Source organism: Corticium candelabrum, chromosome 1 (assembly GCF_963422355.1).
Source record: "Corticium candelabrum chromosome 1, ooCorCand1.1, whole genome shotgun sequence".
NCBI classification, from domain to species: domain Eukaryota; kingdom Metazoa; phylum Porifera; class Homoscleromorpha; order Homosclerophorida; family Plakinidae; genus Corticium; species Corticium candelabrum.
In genome coordinates, this window is record NC_085085.1 from 3,705,075 (window position 1) to 3,732,136 (window position 27,062).

General features: G+C 39.4%; 2 protein-coding genes across 2 annotated transcripts; both read left to right on the forward strand.

The window, feature by feature from the left end:
* The first annotated feature begins 1,623 nt into the window (after positions 1-1,623).
* Positions 1,624-5,922, forward strand: LOC134194117 (complement C2-like). The gene is made up of 9 exons (XM_062663027.1): positions 1,624-1,814; positions 1,983-2,312; positions 2,373-2,741; positions 2,795-2,962; positions 3,018-3,206; positions 3,273-3,476; positions 3,536-3,727; positions 3,788-4,573; positions 4,638-5,922. The coding sequence occupies exons 1-9, from the start codon at positions 1,700-1,702 to the stop codon at positions 5,672-5,674; spliced, it is 3,390 nt and encodes a 1,129-aa protein (XP_062519011.1). The 5' UTR covers positions 1,624-1,699; the 3' UTR covers positions 5,675-5,922.
* Positions 5,923-8,641: 2,719 nt separating this feature from the next.
* Positions 8,642-26,839, forward strand: LOC134178112 (uncharacterized). The gene is made up of 24 exons (XM_062644944.1): positions 8,642-8,785; positions 8,847-9,271; positions 11,232-11,479; positions 12,411-12,564; positions 12,675-12,744; positions 12,803-13,004; positions 13,079-13,152; positions 13,209-13,267; positions 13,366-13,382; positions 13,654-13,714; positions 15,505-15,631; positions 15,691-15,753; positions 17,311-17,486; positions 19,229-19,328; positions 19,401-19,496; positions 21,955-22,200; positions 22,256-22,395; positions 24,025-24,146; positions 24,210-24,329; positions 24,451-24,510; positions 25,067-25,184; positions 25,254-25,353; positions 25,437-25,508; positions 26,543-26,839. Exons 1-24 carry the CDS (start codon positions 8,698-8,700, stop codon positions 26,719-26,721), a joined length of 3,117 nt encoding a protein of 1,038 aa, XP_062500928.1. The 5' UTR covers positions 8,642-8,697; the 3' UTR covers positions 26,722-26,839.
* Positions 26,840-27,062: the final 223 nt, after the last annotated feature.

A 27,062-nucleotide genomic window follows, 5' to 3' on the forward strand; every position in this document is an offset into this window, starting at 1 on the left:
AAGTCCATAATAGCTATAAACACGACAGTGGAAGTTTAAACTATGACATCGTGCTGTTACAATTGAAATGCAATTTATCTTGTTCTTCATACGTTCGAAAAGTCTTTTTGCTCGCCAGAGAGGACTTTGGCTACTACCGAGCAGGAACACGCTGCATTGTAGCAGGATGAGAAGCTACTGAAAGGAGAGAAATAGGAGCAAAACATACTCCAAAACTACCAGCTTGAAAGAACTGCATCTTTCCGATTGCAGATAAGGGGCGTGTTTAGCCATCACATCTGGTTATGTCAAGCATGATATTACAAACTACACCGTTTGCGCAGGAGATGGCACCGGCCATAATGATGCTTGCGATGTTGATTCTGGAGGACCTCTGTTTTGCAAGCGCAACAAAGATACAAAATACGGTCTTGACACCTACGTCGTGGTGGGAATAGTCAGCTGGGGGAAGGATGTTTGCTCAACTTGATGGATTGGGTTCAGAACGTGTTGGACATAAACCAATGCAAGCAAGGGTTCAGCGAAGACGCCATAAAAGCAATGTCTTAACCCTGCAGTTAGCTTGCTTTGATGCTAGCATGTAATTTCAGTTTTTGCTAGTTACTTTAGATACTTAACTAGACTCGGTTTGTGCTGAAAATGCATGTTTAGTAGAATACTTCGTGACGGAGTTACTGTACGTAGAAATGTCAAATGGTATGAGAACAAACTTACTGTTGTTGATTTCTAATTAACTCCACTTTATAATTCATACACTATTAATAGAAACTTCCAGCAGTATAACCGTTTACGTTAAAGTTTTGTAAAAATTATCCGGCAGAAAAACCCACATTTGTCAGCACTAAAAGTGCAATAACCTTCGGCTTTTTAACAGACATTTATTATTTGTAGATTTAAAGCAAGCAGGCCTCATATTCAAAGTTAGAATGTAACGTTACATCAAAAAATGCAAATGCAGTAGTCTAAATGTTCTATATGTATAACATGTATCGTATCTGGAATATAATCGACAGTTTACTGTAAGGTCGCTCTTAGATCAATTAGCTTACAGATACAATCTGGTCAACTTATCACACTTTGCCTTTTTTCGAGTGTTCAGCAGTGAATTCAAATGGATCAATTTATTGATAGAGTAACTGAGGTGCTCTGTCGACGCAAAATTTTTCAACTCAACTAAATTAGTTTATACAATTACAATATTAGTATCAAAATTAGATTAAACAAGTAACTCTGTTTGCAATCAATTTTTGTAGTTTTTGTTTTGTTAGATTTGTGGTTTGTAGTCTAGTTCTACACTGATTTCTCACAGATATACTAAAAGCCTGCCTATCCTTACTATCTGTTCAGAGTTTTATGCAAGACAATGTAGTCTGCTTGCAGTTTCCGGATAATTGCATTATCTTCCAAGGTTTGTTAACATGTATAGTTAGTTGGTTGGTACTTAGTATAACAGTATGATAAGTGAAGTCAATTTACAGGTAATCTGCAGGATGTTTGTAATTTCACACTAACTCGCTTTAGGTGTTACGCTTGATCGACGACGGTTCCCATTTGGTGAGGTCATTTGCACTCATCACTAGCTCATCAGTAGATTTATCAAGACCCCTCCTTCATTTGCAGAATTCGAGGAGACAATTGGCTACAAATATTCGCTGCAGTCAAATACAACTCTACGGCTTGTTGGAACTTCACCAAAGAGATGAAACCCAGTTTCCTCATTCTTGGAGTGACTGCTCTAGCATGCCTGCAGGTTTCTTTGGCAGAAAGTGACACCTGCAATGGTAGAAGCAAATGCTCGTCGTGTCAATGCTCTGGTAGGTTTCTGCGAGGTTCAGACGCACTTAACAATTGAGCTTAGTTGCTGTCTTGTCGAACTGTACACTTTCGTTTTCTTTGTTGTACTAGTCACGCCTGTTGCACTAACACCACTAAATCACCTGATCAACACAGTACCCCTCACTCGCAATTGTCGCTGTGTGCAGCTTTAGAGATATGCGGAAAAGCGATCTTTTCCGAGGACGAGCCATCTCGATTTCCTGACCAGCAGGTGTCTTCATGCATGAACTGCACGTGGGTGTTATCTGTAGTTGCAAGCAAGCGAGTCAAACTTACGTTCTCACAATTTGTTCTTGGATCTGGAGACAAAGTTCAAATTTATAATGGTGATTCGAAGAAGTCGCCACTCATTGTTAGATGGAGAGAAGGCGACAGTCCGACAGATGTTGTATCATCCGGGAGTTCAATGACGGTAATCCTTATAACAGATCGTTGTGGGCAGAATCCTTTAATAAAAGCATCTTTTAAAGCTATTGGTAATTGCAACAATGCTGGTAATAACAGGGCTGTAATTAATAAAATATTTTTAATTTTAGATTGTGGAAATCTGTTTTATATAAACCCAGGAAACGGAAAATCAGTGCAGATTCAGTCTCCTAACTTTCCAAAAAAGTATCCGAACAATTTGTGCTGCATATGGATGTTCGTCAGCAGTGGGGATTTACTACTATCAGTACGTGTCAACATCGAGGTTGTCGGTACTGCAGAATCAGGAGACAAACTGATCATTCAGAAATCTTTGGAAGCGTCTAGATCGGACCGCCAAGTACATAAGTACTATGGAAAAACTAAAAGAAACAAATCCTTAACATTTAGAAACACGCCTGGACTTACAATCAAATTTTATTCTAATGAAAAAAAACGGGGAAAAGGATTTTCACTAAACGTTGTTGCTCTTGCACAAGGTAAATCTATTAAATTATTAATTAGATTATCGTAATAATATTATTTCGTGTAGGTCTTCATTGTCCTATCCCAAAGAGTTTTAAAAATGGTTTTGTGAGTCTAATAAATTTTGGTAGGACTGCCAAATATGCTTGTTGTGATGGGTTTAAACTCTACGGAAGTAATAAGCGATCTTGCTCTGACAGAAGATGGACGCCATCAAACACTCCTACATGCAAATGTATTAGAACTATACCGTTGTTCTTCATTTCTTTTTTAAGTTGTTTCTTTGATAGCTGTGAGTTCCTGCACTTTGCCATTGAATATGAAAGTTTCAAATGCATCTACCAATGTGGCAATCGGAGAAGAAGTGAGTCTCTACTGTACACAAGGATATAAGCTTTCGAATTCGCTCAAATTATTGCCAGCGTTGTGCGATTGCAATGGCAAGTGGAACATAACTACTAACCCATCACAATGTGAAGGTGTCGTTAATTCAAGTCATGTCTAAGAAATCATCAAATTGCCAATGAGACATAATTTTATTGCAGACTATTTCTGTGCCTCTCCACCTCCTCCTCCTACTCCAGGAGGAGTGACATCGTTTGAAGATGACGAGAACAGAGCAACGTTTCTCGTCGGATCAAGAGTGAATTACACGTGTCCAGAAGGGTATAACTTGGATGGCATTCCTTATCGCGTTTGCACTAAAGATCTCGATTGGAAGCCACACTCTACAGAACACAATTGTAAAAGTACGCCTAATTTTAGGATTTTTTCAGTGAATTTTCTACTCTGGCTTAACTGCGTTTAGAAAATCTTCAAGTTTGTCCGGATCCTGGAGAACCGGAGAATGGAATACGTAGAATAAAGTCGTTTGCGGAAGGGCGTCTTGCTTCATTTGGCTGTAAACCTGGCTTTACATATCATGGAACAGACTTGCGTACTTGTGTGGTTGATGAGCAAAACAACACGTTTTGGGATGGCAAGGAAGGTTACTGTGAAAGTATGTATTTTGCTAATCTAGTTCGCACTTTGAATGAATACAATGTACAAATTATTGTAGGCGACTTCAAGTCTCCGTTGGGTTTAGCATTTCAACTAAAAGAAACATTTACTGACCGTGTGGGAGCCTGCGTTATTGACAATCATCCTTCCGCTTCGACTGTTGAAACCCCAACTGCTTCCGCATCAACTGTCGAACTAAATTTGCCCACCGAGACTGACAATAAACTTCCTGCGTCACCAGATTGCAGAGGCCGTACAGTGGTTGTTGGAGAAGGATGCATTGATCTAATATATATAGCAGATTGCTCAAAAAGCGTAGGCGAAGAAAACTTCAATGACAGTCTGGACTTCGTGGGTCGCTCAGCAGCTCTGTTTAATATCAACAACAACGCTACTAGAAATGATACTGCGAGAGTAGCTCTCATCACATACGATAACAGAGTGCATCCCATATTTAATCTGGGAGAAAAGGCAACTCTAGTTGAAACGATTAACGCAATAAACAAGACTAAGTTTTGTGGAGGTGCAACCGCAGTAAGGAAAGTATTGAAATTCGTTAGAGAAAAAGTGCTTCCAATAAGTAGACCACAATGCAAAAGAGCCATATTCCTGTTTTCTGACGGTGTAAACAATTGGGCAGGAGATCCAATTAAAGAAGCAAACGAACTAAAGGAAGAGAAAGGAATAGAAATTTACACTATAGCCTTTGGAGTTGGGCAGCAAGGTAAAAGAATTGACTCGAAAACACTGGAAACGCTCGCGTCCAATCCCGATTATCATTTTAAAGTGAGAAACGCATCTAACCTAGGATATGCATTGAAAAAAGCATTTACAACTAAATTTGGTAAGATTTTGTCTGATATACTATCTGGTACAACAGTTACTGTTTTTCACGGCGCTTGTTTTAGACTTTTGCAAAACGTGTGGTAGAGCTGTCGCTCCAGCATGTAGAAACAAACACCATCACGTGTGTCTTTCGGAAACAGGTGCGTGGCCTTGGGTGGTTGCCATCTACAGGATTGAACGAGGCAATCCGGTTTTTCACTGCGGAGGCGCGTTGATTAGCGAACGTATGATTTTGTCTGCAGCTCACTGCTTCGTTGGTCACAACATTGAGAAATTCTTAGTTGTGGTCGGCGACACGCAGAGGTTTGTAAAAGAATTTAGCGAGAAAACATTCATTATTAAAAAAATTTTCATATATCAGAAATATGATCCAATCTCATTGAGTGGAGACATCGCTCTGCTAATGTTGCATTGCGATGTCAAATGCTCTCCATACGTACGAAAAGTTTGTTTGCCAACTCAAAAGGACACCATCTACTACCGTCCGGGGACCCAGTGCATAGTAGCAGGATGGGGAGCCACAGAAAGGAGAGAACTAGGCGGAAATTCAAGCGCAAAATCGACATCCATGAAAGAACTTTATCTTCCCATTGCAGACAAAAGCATTTGCATAAACAGCACTTCGCCTCAATTTCAAAAAGATGTCACAAATTATACAGTTTGCGCTGGAGACGGTACTGGCAACAATGACGCTTGTGATGGTGATTCAGGAGGTCCTCTCTTTTGTAAACGCAATAAGGAAAAGGAGATCGACGATGACAGTTACGTTGTCGTAGGAATAGTCAGTTGGGGAGAAGGATGTGGACAGCCCAGAAAGTACGGCATATTTACACATGTGCTGAATCTGATGGATTGGGTCAGAAGTGTGATTGGCATAAACGAAGCTCCGTTGGCAACTGACGGCCCAGAACCTACTACTGATTGCCCAACAACGGCAACTGCCGGCGCAACAGTGGCAACTCATGGCGCAACAGTGGCAACTGACGGCGCAACAGCGACAACTGATTGCACAACAGTGGCAACTGACGGCGCAGAAGTGGCAACTGACCGCCCAGAGGAGGAAAACCTGTGTCCGGAACCTCCAATCAAACTGAACTAGATGTAGTGATCGTTTGCTAGTGACAAACACAACTGACAGTGCTGTTGGACGCTTTGCGATTAGGTTAGAGTTGACGTAGAAAGAGTCTGCAGTTTCGTTATGTAGGTCTCTGTCTTTGTGCAACGGTAGCGGTGCTTGAATTTGCGTTAGAAATGTTGTTCTGACGCCAAGGTAGTTTAGACATTAGCAGCTGTACAACAAACGTGGCTAATATGTTTAGCAATAAAAATTTTATATGTAATGTTGTCGATTAATATAAAGGTTTAGACTCTTACTATAAATGCATTGAGTTATTAACACAATAATGGTTTCCTTTAACTAATGCTGTTGCAAAACTAAGATAAACAATTACAATCGAGGAAGAACATCGAGTCAACATACCACACATTTGAGACTTATATGGACGCTGCGCCACACTTGATTCTAAGTTTGCAGCATTTGACTTTGCAAATTCCAAAATGTAATGGCAAAAAAATTGCACAAATTTCTAAGGCTTTGTTGTAAAAGGACCAAGAAAGTTCTAATCTAAACATAAATAGTTGTAAGTTTTAAGTATTTAGAATGTTACAACGGACATATATAGCAAGACCGACAAGTAGCCCATATTACAAAAATATGTAATTTTTATAATTCTAGACACTTGCAAATACTAGAATAATTATATGTGATCCAACTAGATTGAGTAACAAGATTACCTATTTGTGTATCTCATGCAGGCCCTTGTTACACCAATACCGAATACAGCGATACCGCCTAACACACATATTGAATATTATGTGTCAAATTATCTTGGGCGAATGGGTTGTAACTTTTACTCTAAAATGAAAAATATCATTAAATCTGCGATGTTATTCTGCTTGTACTTGCAATGCATTTGATAAAACAATCAACGATTATTCATTGTTGATAATAGACAGGAATTTTACGTTTGGCAACGATACCGATCAGCAGCAGATGCAAATTTGCTGAATGGGTGTTGCGTTAGTCAATCCTGCAAGCGTATTCTAGTCATTTCGTCCTATATAATTTTGGATGTTTCGAGACCTTGCTTTGATGGAAAAGAAATTACAGTATCGATTATTGTCGTAACTTGCTATCTGAAATCTGCAGCCCGTGTCAAATGGGTTTGCTTGAAATGCATTTGTAGGACAGGCGCAAGATCCGTCTTCACACGCCGTCCTCACTTGCATTAGTTGCACATCACTCTATTGAATATGTGTAAGTCAGTTGTGACATCCTCCTTCAAACTCGGAGTACTCACCTTGACTGGACATTGATCTATTGATAGTGCAATTCCCTCTGCAATTTACTATATTACAGCAAGCTGAACAAGTGTTTTCATAAGAGAAAGACACAACTTCTCAGAGTGTTCTTTAAGTAGTTTTTGCATGTTGACAATCCTCCTCTAGAGTACGGCGGCAAAATTGCTCGTGAGCATTCACGAGAAATTTTGCTTAAACATGTGATCAGCAATTGTGAAAAAGTATTCCAACCGCCAGCGCTGCGTGAAGCAAGGAAAGAATTTCCGAGCACGGAAAGTTACATCAAGAGGCAAGAGATAAGATACAACAACTGGAGGCTGAGCTGGAAGAAACTTCTAGTGAACTAGAACAATTAAGGATTCGTGAAAAAGCAGCGGAAGCTAAAAACAGAAAGGGAAGAGGGTACAGCAGTAGTGCGTATGATGGAACGCATTATAGAGAAAGGCAGTAAACGACAGGAAAAAGAAAGAGAACGAGCCGAGAGACATGAATTAGTCGAACTGGCAGGCGAAGCACTAACCGCAGTTGCCTCAAATTGTTCACTGATGTGATTTGATTTGCAAACCTCTAGACAATGCATGCAGTAACAACAGCATTTGTTGTATTGTATGGTGCATGCATGCGTGAGACTGTAATAGCATGCACTGTTGACAATTTGAGTTTCACGACATCGCCAGTCATTGTATACTACAATAAAAGAGCAATGAAGTTTTCTGACATTGGACGACCTTCCTGTATAATTAATTAAATGGAAGCGACAGCCATGATGATGAAGCTCGCTTGGACATGGCATGCAGCAAACAACTTCGTGGCGGCAGGTTTGAAACAACATTTTGTTGATGTTGGAGTATTCAACCTACCGACATCTATATTTCAACCTACCAACAGACAGCAGCAGGCTATAACGCTAATGTGGATGTATTTTACAGTAGTCTCGTGTAGCCAGACCCTTTCCCTCTCGTCACACTACCGGGCTCTGTACTTTTTACTCCACTGATTTTCTCATGCATGTGGTTGCAGCAAATTAGCACATATCTTCATAGAAAGACACGCCTTCTTGCTAAACGACTTTTTATACAGCACACACAATAAATTGGCTACGCTGAAGAGTAACCTACGCTCTATTGAGGTCCTGTATTATGTGCAACGGAAGTCAATAGGGGGAGACGCTGGCTGCGTGAGACTACTGTACTATCTGTACATGGCATCACTGGTCTTAGCTTCATTTCGTAGGTACGTACAATTTAGTAAATTTGCAATACACAGCGAAACCATGCTTACATATTCAGAGCGGTACACTTCTACTATTCTAGACATAAATTGGATCACGGTTTGTAAATACCGTATCCGGGTAATTTGTAGAGATCACTAGAGTACGTTGACAGTTTCGTGATCGTATACTGCCATATGTGGACTTCGTATCTATCTACATTGGACAGTATACGTGTACAGTTTGTGTCTGTCCAGTGTCCATAGGATCAGACTCGCAAGTTGGGGCCGGGGAATGAAAGGACGGATCCGGAGTACATGAACTGCTTGCAAAAATTAATTTTGAGCTTACAGTTGGAGGGTGCAATGCGCTCTCTGCCCTTCCAGCTCCGACGCCTGCCGCTAGACATATACTGATTTTTTATCCGGGTCTTTGCTACAATACTTCTAGCGCGAGGAGGGTAAGGTCTGGACGCTAGCGGCTACTGTACTGCACACGGGTTGTAGGCTCTGTCACTCTGCATATGAATTTTGCAGCAGTACAGTAGACTGATGGCACATCGCACGTTTGCACGACGGTTCGTCATCTCTCTGTTGCTGCTTCTTCTCGTTTTCCTTCTCTCTCTCATTCTGCTTCCTTGTATATATATTCTTACTTCTAAATTTTTGAAACGTTTTATGGTAATCTTCGTTGTTGTCAGGTTTCTCCAATGAGAAGAGCCGGGAAATTCAAAAGATGGTAACAGTGACGTCATCGGACGACACACTGAAACGCAATTGCCGGTCGGTTCTGGTACTCGGAGCTGCTACGTTGACGGGATTCCACGTTTCTCGTTGTTTGGCGCTGCGCAAGAATGTCAACGTTATTGGAGTGGACAATCTGCATGGACGCGACAACAGGACGAAGACAGCGCGTGCATTTGAGCTCTACCGGTTGGGCATAGCAATTCATTCTGTCGACGTTTGTGAGGAAGGGTATGTAGCTGAACTTGTGGAGCAGCACGGAGTGTCGTGTTTTGTGCACGTGATTGATGATGAGGTCAGTCTGTCTGGAGGAGGTGGTGGATATGATGTGGCTGCACAGTTTGAGTGCTTGGCTCACAATCTTGAGAAGATAGCAGGAAAGGTGAGAATGAGCTGCATTTGTTAATTTATTAATTGCTGATTGTATAATTTGTGTGATTGTACTTGTTGTCTGTCTGTCTGTCTGTTCCTTAGTGTTTAACAATACCTATGAGAAGGACTGCTTTATCTTTAAAATTTGTGATTAACTGAAAATGAAATCTTTCCTTTTTGTGTCATGTCTTTCTGTCTGTATGTTGTGAATGTCTGTATGTATGTATGTTGTCAGTCTTTGTCTGTCTGTCTGTCGTCTGCTTGTCGATTTGTCAAATCCATTATCTTGCACGTCAATCCTACATCTGGTGAACAAAATGGCAAAGTACATAAAATGTCAGCTCAGTGTACAACCCATGACTCATATTTAGAAGTTCAACCTATTTGGCATATACTTGATATTTGTACTAATAGCCTATCAAAGCTGATAAGGTAGCTAAGTTTAGCAGGCTTTCTCTTTATTACTAAATACACCAGCATTACATCTTTGAGATGTTACGGCAAATAGGCATCTCCAATATGTCTTGATTTCGATGGAGTGACCTTTCCATCCTTGTCTCTTGAACGTTGACAGATATTCAATTCTTGTGGAGAACCGTCTGGCCTTCGTGATTCCAGTAACCAAAATGTTCCAGCACTAGTGGTGTATCTGTTTAGGATGTCACCCAGGTACAGTTCTAAGCTGTTTCTCTTTTTTTCTTAAGGCTGGTACCCCGCTGGTCTGGGCAGTGCTGAACAAACGATCCTGGTGGTTCCAGGGATGAGCGATTGTTTGTCTGTTTGTCTGTCTGTCTGTCTGTTGATCTGCTGTGTGTGTGTGTGTGTGTGTGTGTGTGTGTGTGCGCGCGCGCGTGCGTAGTGTGGCATCTGTGGTTCAGTTGGTTAGAGGGTTGCTTTTGGAGAATGATAACATCCGGGATGTTGAGGTCGTAGGTTCACAGATGAGTACAGACGTAATTTCCTTGGGCAAGAAATTCACACACAATTGCCTCTCTCGACTCAGGAGTATAAATGAGTACCTGGTTTTTGGCTGGGGGTGGATTAGACCGCTGGTAGAACATCACACAGTATATACAGATTTGTGTAGACTTGAGGTCTAGTCCGTGCCCTTCGATGCTCTGGCCACGCATCAAGGGTTCGTCAGCACGGCCATTTTTCTGAGTATTTTTGGGGTCTCTACCTAGAAATAGGCAGGGGGTGCTATCTTCAGAACTTTCCGAAGGGCATATCCATATCCATCTGTGTGTGTGTGTGTGTGTGTGTGTGTGTGTGTGTGTGTGTGTGTGTGTGTGTGTGCATGCATTATAGTTCAGTTGGTTAGAGAGTCATCCAATAGTGTGTACATTCAGGACCTTGCAGGGTTTCAGGTTCAAGTCACAGTGATGACGAGCTGTGGCGTAATTTCCTTGGGCAAGAACTTACACACAATTGCCTTTCTCAACTTGGGTGTATAAATGAGTACCTGGTCTTTGACTGGGGGACTAAGCGTCCATCGGCTGTGACATGACATCAGCCACTGGGGTCCAGATGAGACTTTGGGCGCTCACACTACAGTTGACTTCACAAGCTGGTGCTCCTGTGAGTACCTGGCCCGGCTCCAGGAGATTGCTAGTGCAGACCCATAGTTTCCTGAGTAGCGCACAGGAGCCCAGCTCTTAACCGGGGGGGGGGGGGGGGGGGCGTGACCAGTATCTGGCAGCTTCTAACGTTTAGTTTTAGTTTTTTTGTTGTGTGTGTGTGTGTGTAGCTAGTTTGTTTCCCTTGTTATAGTTTAGGGTAGTGTGGCTGATTATGGCTGCGAGTGATAGCAGTACAGTAGTAGTGTGTAGCTACACCGCCTTGGCTATATTAGTTTTTGATATTCATTTCAAATTTTGCTGAGAATATCTTCTCATTATTTTAATTAATTTAGTGTATCAAAAATTGATGCCCAGAATTGTTTGAAATTAAAAATTTTGTTTTGTTTTTAGAATGTGCACATGGTTCTTGTCACATCATCGGTCAGCATTGAAGCTCCTGACAGTCGCTCTCAACTCACATATCGTCAGAATTTTATTAACCTGAAAAGCAGTATAATTAGGAAACTTGTCGATATCTACTGCAAAACGTCAAGATTATCATGTGTGATTCTGAATGCTGTCAACACGTATAGAGAATTTGCAAAGGATGATGCTATTATGTCTCTAGTGGAGAATTTTATGAAAAGCCAACATGAAAAGTAAGACACGATAACATTTTTTCTTACATGCATGTTGTACTGAAAATTTCACCCACTGCAGTTCATTTAGTTGAAGTCTGGAAACTGTTTTGTGTTTGAGTTGAAGTTAACGAGCAATCAAATTGTAGGATTATGATTTATTATATGCCTTAGGGTGCATGCACAGCGGAGGCATGCATACAGTAGCCTGCTCATGTGTCTATCTGTCTGTCTGTCTGTCTATATATCTGTCTATCTGTCTGTCTATATGTCCGTTTGCCTGTGTGTCTGTTTGTCTTCCTGTCTGTCAATCTGTCAGTTTGTTTTTCTGTCTGTCTTCCTGTCTATCTGTCTGTCTGTCTGTTTGTCTTCCTGTCTCTCAATCTGTCTGTTTGTCAAAGGTATTATATTCTTCAAATAATTGAACATTACAACGACGACAAGCTAACAAACATATACCAGGACATAAAACAACTAAAACTAGAAACAGTCACATTTCCAAATAATATAACACTACTGCAAACAACAAGAACAAAACAAAGTCTGTTTGTCTGTCTGACTGTATGTCTATCTGTTATACATGTATATTTTCAAAATTGCATCTGTAATGCAATAGCAAATTGCAGCTAAAGCCGGATTCACACTACACACACAACTCAATGCACAACGCAATACAATTTAACACAACATAAAAATAACAGCTAACCAACTATTAATTGACTAAAGATAATTTGCTAATTACATTAATCTTGATAGGCTGATAGTCTTGATTTTTCAATTATTTTGACAGTTTTTGTGAGATACTGTATACTGATACCTGATATTTATTGCACACATTGCAGATTATAAATTTTGCAAATAAACGTGGGACTATAATTTGGACAAAATTCAAGCAAATTTGCTTGTCTACTGTTTGTGTTTTTATTATCAACATGTACATGCATTTATGCAGATCGTTTCTGGCATATCGAGTTTGGTTGACATCTGTACGTGATGTTGCTACAAGTGTTGTTCACGCTCTGCAAGCGAAATCGAGATTATGTGGAGAGAGCTTAATTATTAAACCCACTTATCGCATATCAATGAGTGAACTTCAACAGATGCAGGTAAGAAACAGAATTGAACGCCATCTCTTGCATCTATATCACACAGTTAGCATCAACTGCTTGGCAGTGTTTGTCACGTCATCTTATTCTGCTTTTTGATTGTGCTACAGAGACACAGCAATAGAGACAATATCACACATTATTCGTTCACCAACCAGCAATTGAGTGCTTCTCGTAAAGGTAAACGTTTGCAGCATAGTTTCAGGGACTTAGATTTACACTCATGATGTACTCCTAGATTATGGACTTTGCTCCATGACATCACATGGTATCAAAGAGGCAGGCAACAGCCATGATGATGTGATAGTCGATATCCCAAGGAAACAATATGCAGACAGACTAGGTGAAGAGAAAAGTAGACGAATACAAAGGGAGTGGGAAACGGTTCTTAAGAAACGTAATGTCCAACTACAGCGGCAACGAAAGAGCAATCTTCAAAAGTGAGTTACATTCTTATCACCAGGTAGAAATTGTATTACATGAGTATATGCTTGAGTCTAGTTTTTGTTGTTAGATTTTATCAGTTTGCAAAGAAAGTGAATTTGATGTTACCTCAAATGCCCACGAAAAAGTTCACTTTTCATGCAGGTGGAGCGATGTGTTTATATGTTTGTTGTTCACATTATTTTGAGCGAACTTTACAGGGAGAGATTCGCCACGTTATGACATAGTGCGACTTTCTGGATTTCAAAACAATATCAAAGTAAGAGCCGATTTATAGGATGCAGTAGCTAGACTCGTGTCCAGTATTCTTTGTGCTAGGTTGCTACATCACATGTGCTAGCTGTCACGTGTGTATAGGTCTATGTGGTGGACTGGTATCATATCCCGTCACGTCACAAACATTAGTAATGTGACGCAGATGGTGTGACACGTGACAAGATATGATACCAGTCCTCCTTCATGCTTTAATACGACACATGTGAAACCACATGGACCTATGCACACGCTGACATGTGACAGCCAGCACACGCAGTGTAGCAACCTAGGGAGAAGGAGGACTGGGGCTAAGTCTACACAAAGCAGGGATATAGTCTAGATGACACAGAACAATAACAAGAGAAAGTATGTCTTGTTTTTGTTTGTTAGTATTGGGAAGGTATCATTTGACAGCAAGATTATTGATAAGGACATTGGGTTATATAGATCAGTAAGTAATGTAATACAGGCTATGACATTTACAACTGACAGTTGTAGGGATGATATACATGTAGTTACTGTAAATCCACAAATTTTCGTATGCATCTAATTTCGTACATTTGACCAGAAGACCTTTCGTATGCATCTTATTTTGGTACAGGCTTTTACTGACAATCTTAGCGCACGCTAGCACGATAACTGTTTCATTCCACGTGATCATCGTGTTGCTCGTCATTCATGTGTTCTAAGCTAAAGCAAAGTGGTATCCATGTGTGGCTGACGTCGAAAGATAAAAAGAACAAGTACCGCTACCTAATAGATCATGGCTACTCAACCCAAATCGAGCGACATCCGGGATTCATCAAAACGCCATCATAGCTGCGAACGACGGTGTAGAGGAAGCTCTGGATCGAGATAACTCGCCAGCTAAGTGGAGAAAAAGAGGTCAGTATCACGTCTACAACTCTAAGACTAGGCTTACCATTGCCCGAGTTGCGGAAGAATGTGGACTGACAAAGGCATGCACTCGTCTGGAGAAATTGCTAGATCACACTATCACAAAGTATCAGAATACTTTTACAAACAGTATGAGTTGAGTGACACTATAACATTGCAAACTGGACGTGTTATACGTAGAGAACTTCATTTTGGTCTTCTGTCATGGTAAAACCAGTGTATTGTTTAGTTAGATATTGTGTTGCAGTACATCATCAACATTGCTAATTGCTATTAGCAATATCAGTTTGTCATTTAAGAAAAATTTTAGTATGCATTTTAATTTAGTACTTTTAAGGGTTGTACGAACAATACGAAAATAAAATGCATACGAAAATTTGTGGATTTACAGTATGTCTATGACTGCTACATTGTCATATGTTATTAGTAATTAATAGATACATGTAGTACTGTAAACATCCGAAAAGAGCCTTGGGTGCGTATACTTTTTTATAAAATCTAACTTGAATTATGTCCAAATGACCACTCAGGGGCTATTATTTAGGCAATGGCGGTTATTGTATGATTGTATTTATACATACCATGTCTAGCAAGAAGTAAGCACAACAAAGATGCAGCATGTATACTGACAATGCATGTTGACTCAGATCAAGGCTTGCACATACGCTGTTCATGCAACAGTTTGCACTCTCGAGGCTAATAACTAACCCGAGGCGCACATGCACTAGGGTTACAGTAATACTGCTGTGGACAGCCGGACCAAGGGACAGCCAGGCAATTGGAATGCAGCACATGTGTCTATTGTTATCATTGGTTTTAATAAGGAGAGTGTTATGTTTCCAACCCCCTTCTCATGCTCTTCGTGTTAATTAGCAGCGTACAGTACACTTGGCAGTCTAGTCGAGCATATGGTTTGTTGCATGTGAAGTAGCTTTTACATGTCGCCTGAGCTAGCGACTGAGGGTTTACCACTTTAGCGCTTCTTCGTTAATTAAGAATCAATTAGAGGCTGAACTTGATGTTGTCTGCTACACATGACTTTGTCAAGTTACACTAAAAACTTAAAAGATGTTCAACTTAGGGAGGCACTTATTCAGGTAGGCGTTCAATTGGACACTTTTGTAACAAATGATTCAAAAAGCACATTTTTTAACATTTAAACATGTTAGGGCTGTTTATTGGATGGGCTCTTTTCGGACATTTATCATGGTGTATTTATACAGGGCTTGACTTTTGGTTTAGTGGCTGTTATAACCAATTATTATGTATGAGCATAAACTTACGTGGCTGTTTGCATTTTGCTGTGTTTTTCTTATATTTTTATTATGATTCTTGTATTGATAGGAGCTGATGAAGTTTTGCAGGGAGATTAACCAGTGTGTGGCGTTTAATACCAAGGGCTTTCTAAAGAAGAAAGTTTCTGAACGTAAGCATTGGGTTGCAATGCAAGAAGGAGGCTTATATGTGGCAGGTAAGAACATCCTTTGTCAGTAAAGTGTAGAAAATGTGAGATGTAAAGAATTGTTTTAGATATTGATATGTGTCAAGCTGATTTACATGATTGTGTCAAGCATAGCACATGTCATTCATCCGGTAGGTCAACGTATGTTTTTGTGCCAGCTGCTGGTGGATATGTGCTTGTTGTGTGTGTGTGTGTGTGTGTGTGTGTGTGTGTGTGTGTGTGTGTGTGTGTGTGTGTGTGTTGTGTTAGTAGCATAGTCATGGGGTTTTTATGCACTCTTGTTCTCTGCTCACAATTCCTGACTGTTAACTCGATACTCCAGACCATAAGTCGAGTACACAGATCACCGGCCATGATGCAAAGTTGCTGGTGATCCCCCCCCCAGTGATTTTTGTGTTTACATACCCTTGTGCTTTGCTCGATGTTCCATACTTCCTCCAAGTTACTCACAATCGTTCTGCAAATTATTTTCTCATAATCACGAAAGTCTGTGCATGTTATTATTACAATTACAAGATGGTTATCCCGCTACAGTGACACTCACCAGATGATGACTATGAAAGAGATGGATGGTGACTGTGACTCAACTGGATAATGATGATAAGGCATACTGAGTGTACACTGTGTATTTAGAGACACAGTTTTAGCGCTGAATTCAGAAGTTAGTTGTTGCAGTTGTGTTGTAGGTGCAGTATGTATAATTTGTAGTCAACAGTTGCACGTAGTCTGCTAGTAGTGTACCGTAGTATATGCATTTGGTTCTTTGGCTATGTACAGTTGATCTAGCCCAGTGGTATGATTTCATACTAAACTAGGATGGCGAGTGAAGTACAAGGGTACACAAATCACCGAGGTTTGAAATCACCAGCAGCTTTGCATCATGGCTGGTGATCTGTGAATCCAACTGAAGGTCTGAAGCATTGAGTTGATGGTCAGGAATTGCGAGCAAAGTGCAAATGTACACAAAGCACTAGGTGAGCAAATCCCTGATCATGACAGCATGCCTGTTAGTGATTCACATTTGGTGAGTGGACATCCGGGAAGTTAACGTTGCAGTTCAAGTTTAGGATGAGCGTAGGCGTAATTCTCTTGCACGAGAAACTGACACAGAATTGTCTCTCTCGACTCAGATGTATAGTGTAGAAATGAGTACATACCTGGTCTGTGATTGGGGACGAATAAGACTTCTGGCTTGGCAAAACGCATAAACATCCTACAGCAGACGTGTAGCATTCACATTGCTTGCCTTTTATTTTATTGCTAGTGTATTTGTAGTAGTGTAGGTGTTCTGCATTGTTTTTGTTGCAAAATAGAAAGACCGTCATCTACAAGTAATTTAGATGTTTTTGAGGGAAGTAGACTTTATTCGTTCCAATGTACAGCATTTGAATCGCTTGCAAACTATGTAGTGCACCAAAGAGACTAGTTTTTGGTCATTTATTACGTGAGACGTGAAACGCTATTTTAGGGTCCAGTAGTGCAGGCCGGTCACATGATGTACGATCGACTCGGTAACTCACTCTGCCTACTGCATAATAAGTGACCATAAAACGTGACCAAATATATACTGAAACTTATTTATGGCCCACATTATAGGATTCTGCTTTAAGGTAACAAACATATGAATTGCGCACGCAACCAAATATATAACAGAACTTAGATTTGTAGTAATGTATTTTTCTTCTTAGGTGCAGCTCGTTTCAGATGTACTTGTGACAAGGGGTATTGGGGCAAGACTTGCATGCCTCGTTATGATGCAGACGGATTACGTCGAAATCTGGAGGAACAAGAAAAGAAGACAGATGAGATAAATGGTGTCGACTGGACAACACTGAAACAGAACAAAAACTTTGTTTTTTTTCCTGTAAGTGTAGAGTACGGTTGTAGGAGCGTGCACAGTTGCTTTGTTGTAGGAAAACTAATTGCCCTATTGCTCCTAATGTTTTATGAGACAATTTCTTTTCGAGACTCAAAAACTATTTAGAATTTTTACGAATCACAATTTTTTAAGGTCTTGATGTGTCATTTTTGATTTAATTATTTGTTTATTTTATTCTTTTTTCAAACTGATTCAATTCTCTAAACTTTTCTAGTATGCATCTTGAGCTGCACTCTTTCATCTAGCGGCCATTTTTGACAATGTCCCATGTGCACGCGCAAACAACCCATTATTCTTGAGGCCAAATATTATCTTTTTCTGTTATCCTATTATTTTTCGAAGGCAAAATTTTTGAAAAGATTATTACATGTACTCAAAGAACATTAGGAGCATTAGGGTAGTCAAGATTGGTTGGCTGGGGCAATAAATAAACAATTTACAAGGTACTAGTATACTCATACATATACAGTCGCGTGTTACTTATCCAACCCCCTTGGGACCGGACCCCTGTTGGATAAGTGAAAATGTTGGATAACTGAAGCTGTACGAACTCAACTATTGTTCATATTAGAAGGCATTTTTCCACGCTAGGTATACTGAATGTAGATGTAAATGAATGTAGACTACAACGAGAAGAAATGCTTGAACTTACTCTCAAACTTCTTTCAAGAAACAACTGACATGCACATGGATGTACATGTACCTACACGTACACAGCTGACACGTGATTACCCATGTGACAAGCTTAACTTGTCAGTTAACCGGCGTGTCGGATAAGTGAACATCTGATAAGTGACACGGGACTGTATGTTATAGTGACACAAAGATGGGGATTCGGGGAAAGATGATGAGCAAACTTAAGTTCAACAGGAACTTATCATATTATTACCCCAGGGCTCAAGTCTGCCCTCGGCCCCAACTCTGGCCAAGTCTCTCTAAGATTTCACACCTTTTAGTTGTTTAATGTTTAATGCTAATTGGCGCTTTCCACAATGACTGTGCTAGATTTGCTGCTGTAGAAATACTGACATTGTTCAACTTGCACATGCCTACTGACTAGCTATCCTCATACCAGACCCTCTCGCGCCATCGTGCCCAGTTCCCATATAACACAACAATACCAGAGAACTGGGCACGATGGCGCAAGAGGGTCTGGTACAAGTCTACCTGTAGACCGTGTGTTGGAAGGTTTGGTGACGCAGATTGATATAAGATTAGGTAGTAGTGGTGGTTTGAAGCTCTACTAGTGTAGCAGCATGCTGTTTAAGTTAATAAATCAATCACTTCCGCCAATTAACAACTTTTGCTGTCAATTTTTGGGTAAGACCTCAACCCATACTTGACCATTGACTCTGGCCAACCATTGGGGTGGGGTAATAATAACCAAGTGAGTATGGTATGTCTATAAAGATCGCACTGGATAATTGTTTGTAAAGGTTTTAGAAATTGTAGAGTTGGTTTCAAAGAGAAAGAGGTTATACACAACGACTATGTGAATACTACTATACTGTTGCCGACACTACCCCGGTGTTTATAAAGCCTTGGTTGTGAAGTGCATGCATGTATAACGATCCAAACTTATTATTTCTGCACTGGACTGGGTTTGGTGTTGTCTGATAATATGAGCAGTATGCTGCAAGTTTGTAGTTAGAATATGCTTTGTTAGGCTTAACAGGCACATATAAACATACCTAGTCAGAATTTCTCATAGTGAATTGTGTTACTAGGGCATGGATTCTCCGGGTGGAGATTACATCGTAGCCGAGCATCTCAAACAGAATGCACAAAGTCTCCGTATCGCTTGCTTGAGTACTCGCCGTTGCCTCGGTAAAATTGGAATTTGTGGTGTTGTCTTGTTGGTTCTTGTTTATATGTTTGATCTCTTTACATGCTATGTAGCCTTTAATACAAATGGCATTCTGAAGTCGTTTGTCCAATGGAGTAGCAGATGGATGCGATGGACTGATTCTCCTGGTCATGGTTTTTATGTTTTGGGTATGATATTTATTACGTGTCCTTGCTGTGTGATAATTTTAATTAGATGTATTATTTATTGTGTGTTAACATTTTTAATGTTAGGCTAGACTAATTAAATTTCTTGATGCTCGGATTTGTCCATCCAATATTGAGCTTGACCGAAATAGAAATAAGATTTGATGTACACATGCTCAATGATATTGGTACTAGTGCATACATCCTACAACTATGGTCAATGACTCCTTAAGTGTTAACAGTGCATGTCGCTCAGTGACTGTTTTCACGTTCTGCTTGGTATCGGCGTCTTTCATTTTAGTGCTCATTTTTATCTCATGTTTGTATGCAGTGCAATGAAAACTGCACATGTCTAAAATGTCACATGATCATTGCTTTTTATTTCGATCGGTTGGTCCAGGTTTCATGTCCAAATGTCCGGGCATCAAATAATTTACTTGGCCTGGTCTTATCAATTGGGAATGTAGACTTAAGGCCTGTCCACTTGCAACTGGATCGCGATATCCAATCCACATTGCGAGGTGGTTTCGATCGCAATCGATTGAATCCAATTAGAAATAGTTGGCATTACCTCCACGTATGCTACGCGTGTAGTCAGAACATCTAGCACTCCTCACTTGTCTTTGTTCTCGCTCACCTTGCGTCGCTGTATTAATGCTTTCCGCAAGCAAAGAAGCCACAATACACATCAGTCATCAGTCACTTGATATCGAAAATGAGGCGGAGGTAGCGTTTTCAAAGTTTTCAAAGGCTTTAAAAAGTGAAGTCATTAGTCTGAACGCTTTACTGTTGCTTAGCTGTTAGTGCTAGAGTTAGAACATGAGCTAATGTTATTATAATCTAACTTTTTAAATGAGCTAGACTGATCAGCAAGTTTTCTACTCTGTGGGAGGGAAGCTCGATGAGACAGATACTATGGTTGCTTGTAGTTTGGCTGTTAGACAGCTTTGCTGTATCAACACGTCATGAGCGTTTTTGTAGATGTAATCTGTAACCAAATGCTAGTAGTGCTTACTATGATGGACAAGATCATCTCGTATGAATTCAAATAGTATGGATATTTAGTAATCTGGACGTATATCTGTTCCCTTCTGATTATACATATATAAACAGACTTTTCTTGACCAACATTTAATAACTGGGTTATTACCTGCTTGAAACGAACCTCATACAGGGGTGGTAGAGCGACACGCACGTTTGGCGGGTGGGGCATGAAAAGACATTGGAGCACATGAACTACAAAAGTACTGTTTGCTTACAAACTAGAGGTTTGCTCAAAGTTGGGGTGTTCCAGCCCCTCAAACCCCCCTCCTCCCTCAGCTCCACCACTACTGTCATAGTGATTTCAGTGCTGTATGGCGTACTCTACTTCTAGTATTCTAGCAATTGCCCAGCATCTGATTATACTTGCCCATGGCTAGCAGGATTTTGGGTGTCATAATGAAGTCTTGCAGTGACTTTTTACTTCTAATCTTAAGATATTGCATATGTAGTCGTAGATAAACTGACTTCGTTGTACATGTATATATTGTGAAACATTTAATGTATGGAAATTTTTAATGTACACACCAGAGAAGTTCAATATGTAGAACAATTGGCAATCAGTATAGCTCTCACTTAGTTTTTTAATTGAGAAATGGCTTAAAACAAGTGGCTAATACATTCTAAGACACACTACATAAATAATAAGTTAATGACTAAATAAATAAATGAATGAACGAAGATGAGGCCTACGCAAGATGGGGGAAGGAGCTGAAGAGACACTAAAGGAAGCTTCATTGCTGCCACCATCTGTCTCAAACGTTTCTTCCAGCCACTTTAAGAGGGATTGGTCCATTCGGTTAGCTGTCTGTCTCCAGAAAGAAAACGCAGAGATGATCCACAACAAGATCCTCAGCATTGTGTGCAAGACGTCAAGTGGCCAGGAAACTGTTAACATTCCAGCTGGACGGTTTTTCGGGTTTAGCTGAATCGTAGTGTGACATAGGAGCTCTTGGCCCTGGTTAGTTTCTTGTAGACATATATCTGTTGTGATGGCAATATCTCTCAAATATATGTGAATGAATGAATGAATGAATAACTATAATTATCAATTTTTGAAGTGAGGATGCACACAGCTGATGGTGAACTCAGTGACGTTTGCAATGGCAGTCTCCATCAGATTATTAAATTTATACATAACAAGAATAATAAATGAGGAACCATTGTGTGTATGTGTGCTAGATACATATGTTTTAAAAACAATGAAATTGTAGGAGTGCGTAAAATTTTTAATAGTATGACATCAGACTTCTACGAATTGCCATCACTTTATAACCCACACATGTAAGTGGTGCTGACCGTAATACCTAACCTAGTTTATAGCATATTATTGACTTTTTGAAATGCATAGACAATAAGTTGTGATGCAAGACATGGAAAGGCTTTACAAACATTTTGACGAATGCTCATTTTGTGGTAGATTTGGATTACTGCGCTATGGATGAAATGGAATGTCCTGAGCTTTCGCGATGTCAGAGACTTGGAGCAGCCAATTATAGCTGTGTGTGCGACGCAGGTCTGCGTATGATCGTGAAAGATCTGAAACACATGTGCGTGCCAGTCGAAGAACAGACACAAGACGGACACGTCGAGTCTAACAAAGCGAGAACGTCACAAGATGGATACATTCACGTTATTCTCTCTGCAGATGTTGAACATTGGAAAGGTTCAGTGACTATTTAGTTGTTGCTTAACTGGTGTGCGATTTTGCTGGGTTGCAGGGCTTGCTGTGGTCGTGAGGTCGATGCTGGCAAACTGTATGTCACCGAGTATCATTCGGTTTCATGTTGTGGTAGTTGGTGAAACGGCAGAGAGTTTGAGGCAGTTTTTGGGCTGCAGTGGAATTCATTTGAAGGATCAGGTAAGTTATGGCAGTCTTTGCTACATTGTACATACTGTAAACTATTTGCATAGAGAATGCAGTCAATTAATTAACAGATGAAATAGGTATATACACTGTAGACATATGATAGTATACATACAATACATTGCAGTGTTCTCAACAGTACCACCAGTACCGTCCATATACATGCATCAAACTCTAGTACAGCTAGGGAATAGATACAGTAATAGATAGTATGATGTCATTACCAACTATGTCAACATCAAACATTTGATGACGTCATTGGTGTGACGTCATTAAATTTGAGGATGTCATATTGACGGTTGGCAAAAAATCCTGGTTAGAACACTGCATTGCATACAAATTGTCAAATTTAATGTTTATTATCGACCACGTATGACTCATGGAACACTTTGTTTAATTGTCTTGTAAACATTTTGTAAATCACTCTATGGGATGAGTAGAAATGCGTGCTGCCTACACATGCAAAGATTGCATTTCAAGCATGCTGATGCTTGGGTACCTTGCGTTATCAAGGGATTACCGTAAAGAGAAATTCGTGTGATGATTTATAACACTAGGCATTTGGCCAAGTGTAAGTGCTACACAGTTATGGAACCAAAAAAGGTTGCTCTTGTTGATGTGTAAGTATGCAAATTGTGCGACCAAAATATCATTGCACAAATTGAATGTGCACTGTACATCGACATGCACGTGCTTATTCACTTCATGTTTCTCTCTCCATTTTCCCATAGATCTGTACTCTATCATCCCAGAATGAAGTTGAACAGGCAGCAAACGTTTATGCATAGAGGCTTTTTTTCTTGTTGTAGTTGTTGTTGTGGTGGTTATGGTTATTGGGTGGTCAGTATGGAACTGTTATCAATATACTAGAGTAGATATTCGAGCTATCTTGATATCTCACAAATTACAACTGCATAGAATGTTTGAAACGCTTGTTTGTGGCAAATTCACACGATTTTGGTGTTGCACAAATTTCTGGTTTATGATATCATAGTGACATCTGAATGTCAAGAAGTATTTTACATTTTCTCCGAATTAGTTTTTATGTCATCAACGTCCATATCATTAACACTTGTGTGGAAATGTCTCTGTTTGCCTTGTTTATGTATGGACCGACAGACGTCAATGTTTTAGTTGTCATAAATATTAAGTGTTACAATTTATCTTTTCCAGTGAATGTTTTGGAGGTACACTGTGTTGTGGTATGAAAATAGATCATAATTAGGAGTCTGTTTCTCATTGTTTACCATGGGTATGGAAGGATGACAGACAGACAGGGATGCAAACTGGCAAACTGCATAACTAGCAGGTAGACGCGTAGATATGAGCAGACAATGAAATGTAAATGTTACAGTGTAAGAGTGGTGTTCTATACGTAGTAGCTATGGTATCGTGCTACATGCACAGACACACACACACACACACACACACACACACACACACACACACACACACACACACACACACACACACACGCACTTGATATTGTTCCTTGCTATGGGCTAGAGAGTACAGACTACATATACATTATAGACTGACATACCTGCATGTAGTCTAAAGACTAATACTTCAATGCAGGTAGAGTTCTCAGTTGTTTTCTGAACAGGTTTATTGTCTATCTAGCTAGACATTCGGTTGCTGGACGATCTGGAGATCCCTCAGGAGAAAATCACCGTTAACTCAAACCCTAAAGTCGTTGGCAATCTAGCAAGCATGGCTAACTTTGCTCGCTTCTATTTTCACAGGTCTTGCTACTTTCTTTCGTTCTTCTAAAGTGTATTTCTAGTCTATTGCGTTGTATTTTTTAGGCTATTTCCTCGATTGAAACAAGCGTTGTACATCGACGTCGACACGGTAATTCAGAAAGACATTCAATTGTTATGGAACGTTGTGATCAAGTCTAGTGCTGCGTTTGCAGCCGTCGAGAGGTAATCACAATTGGAAATGTATAGAAGCTGGTAGTCAACATAGTAACTTACCGTGTTGACGACCAGCTTCTGTACATTTCCAATTGTGCTTATACCTAAGTAAGTAGTAACTGTGACACAGGAGCACACCGTCCTATGGACAGTTTTTTGGGAAATGGGTAAAGAAGATCTTCACAGAAAGGTAGAGAATGGCATGGTTAATACTGTAAATCAATAAATTTTTGTAAGCTATTTAATAATTTGTACATTTGGCAAATGGCAAAGAATTTACTAACTTTATTTGCTTACTAATTTTATTTGTTTACTAACTTTTGTAGCCCAATATCCATGCACAATATGTAGTCTAAATATCCATGCACGTTAGGTAGCTCAAATTTCCATACGAATGCACATACAATGCTGTCTGAATGATCGTTTTCATTGTTTGGGTTTGGGTAGAAACGGCTTTCTCGGCTCAGGTAGTGTCCTGTCAACAAATTTTCTTTTGCAAGCCAAGAAATTAGACATTATATTGAGAATGAAGTAGGTAGACCTATCCAGATGTTAATTGAGCCTCGTCTTCCACACACATGTTCAAGATGCATGAGGGAATTTTACAAACATTAATTTTTTACGAAATAGAGTTGGTGGCAGTTTACAAACATTTGTAGTTAAGAAAATTTATTGATTACAATAGTTAGCAAGATAGACAGTTTGTCAATCATTTCAACTTTGCAACAGCTGTATGACTGATGCAGGTATGGATACATTTTTCGTGATGCGGATCCAACTTTCAATGCCGGTGTTTATGCTGTCGATCTCGCATTGTGGGAAGAAAACAAAATACTGGATGACATTCGGTTCTGGATGAAAAAGGTATATACGAATTCGAATGGTTTGCATAGGGAAACGATTTTTTATACATTTTCTGAATTTTATTGTAAGAATTCGGAACATCATTTATGGGCATATGGTACTCAACCTCTTCTCTTACTGACGTTATACAATCGATGGGACAAACTGCCAACAGAGTGGAATTTTCAAGGCAAGTGAAAATGGTTACTTTGTTTGTATACAGTATGTCATCATCTGTACATCTGTGTCCGAGTCAGTGAATGGTGTTTTTAGGTTTGGGTTACAACACGATGCTTAGGCAAGATGAATTGTCTCGTGCTGCATTGCTTCACTGGAGTGGAAGAAGTAGGTTACAATACGTAATGCATAATCTTTGATGTACAGTTAAATCTTAGAATGTATCATAATGATACTTTGTGCGTGTTTCTCAAGTTCTGGGAGATGGATGACATTAATTAATTAATGTTTTTATTTAGTTTATTTATTTGCTTATTTACTTATTTGTTTATATTTTGTTTGTCTATTTGTTTATTTATTTATTTATTTCCTTATTTATTTGTTTATTTATTTGTTTGATTGTTTTTTATTTGTTTTTTGTGTATTTATTTATTTATTTACTTGTTTGTTTATTTGGTTGTTTGTTTGCTTGTTTATTTGTTTGTTGATTTGTTTGTTTGTTGATTTGTTTATTCATTTATTTATTGGTCTATTTATTTGTTTTTTATTTATTTGTTTGTATTTTTGTTTTTTGTTTTTATTTGTTTGTTTATTTATTTATTATATTTTTATATTATATTGTAATAACCAGTCAGTCTGTAACGACAGTGTTACATGCAACAAGTCTACTTTGCATGTTGATTTCATACGTGACGTGTTCTCAACAGCATGAACACTAAAACCTGTGGATTTATAGATAGATGATGGAGGCTCGATAGTTAGAGACATCCACAATTTTTGCCACAAGCAGTACTGTAACATACACTACCATGTGAAGATTAATTGAATTATTATGTTTTATGGTTCTCGCAAGATGTCAACGGTTGGTAGCTAGAGCTGTAACAGAAAATATAAAGATTGTGTTGCTGTCTGACATTGTAGTTGATCATTTTTGTAGCAGTCAGTTGGGTCGAGCATAGGCTACTGGTATGACTGTACTACTTCATAGTATGTGCATAGTCTAACTAACATGATTTAATTAATTATTACTAGAGGCATGAAACACTAGGGTACATGTACAGTAGTGCAGTTGGTCACGTGACATACGTACAACTGATTAAATTAGCTCAACGACTCGCTCTGCCTACTGTATAACACGTGAGTCGGTGACCAAATAAATACTGAAACTTATTATTGTTGTTGTTATTAAGTTGTTGTGGTAGGGAAACCTTGGCTTGAGGATGGATTGTACAAGGCCTACTGGTTGAAATACAACAATGAGTGCTCAAGTCGTGGTCAGTGTGTTAGGGATAGAAGAGTGGAAACTGGTCGGATGTGGTCGTGTCGATGCGAGATGGGATTCGGTGGTGATATGTGCCAGGAAAGTAGAACGCATCAGTAACATAATTTGAGTGCGATATTCGGCCATTGTTTTAGTTGTTCTAAGAATTGTTTTATTCAAATACTCTATTTTAATCTAAATAATATTTTAGTGTAAATAATATATTTTAGTGTAAATAATATATTTTAGTCTAAACACCAAGATGCTTATTGTATTACAGTGTTGGTGGAGTAAACAATTTCTACAAGATTTTTGACTGACTGAGTGAGATATTCTATTAACACAAAGTGGCCTTTGAAATGAAAACAAACTGTTGCCGTGTATATATATATATATATATATATATATATATATATATATATATTGGCAGGAATTTAGTTTGGTGTTTTTATTGGAGAAGG

Coding starts and splice junctions, on each gene's coding strand:
- LOC134194117 (XM_062663027.1), top strand. CDS start 1,700: ATGAAACCCAGTTTCCTCATTCTTGGAGTGACTGCTCTAGCATGCCTG. Junction 2,742..2,794: donor CGTTGTTGCTCTTGCACAAG/GTAAATCTATTA, acceptor TATTTCGTGTAG/GTCTTCATTGTCCTATCCCA. Junction 4,574..4,637: donor AGCATTTACAACTAAATTTG/GTAAGATTTTGT, acceptor CGCTTGTTTTAG/ACTTTTGCAAAACGTGTGGT.
- LOC134178112 (XM_062644944.1), top strand. CDS start 8,698: ATGGCACATCGCACGTTTGCACGACGGTTCGTCATCTCTCTGTTGCTG. Junction 11,480..12,410: donor ATGAAAAGCCAACATGAAAA/GTAAGACACGAT, acceptor GCATTTATGCAG/ATCGTTTCTGGCATATCGAG. Junction 22,201..22,255: donor AGATGTTGAACATTGGAAAG/GTTCAGTGACTA, acceptor GCTGGGTTGCAG/GGCTTGCTGTGGTCGTGAGG.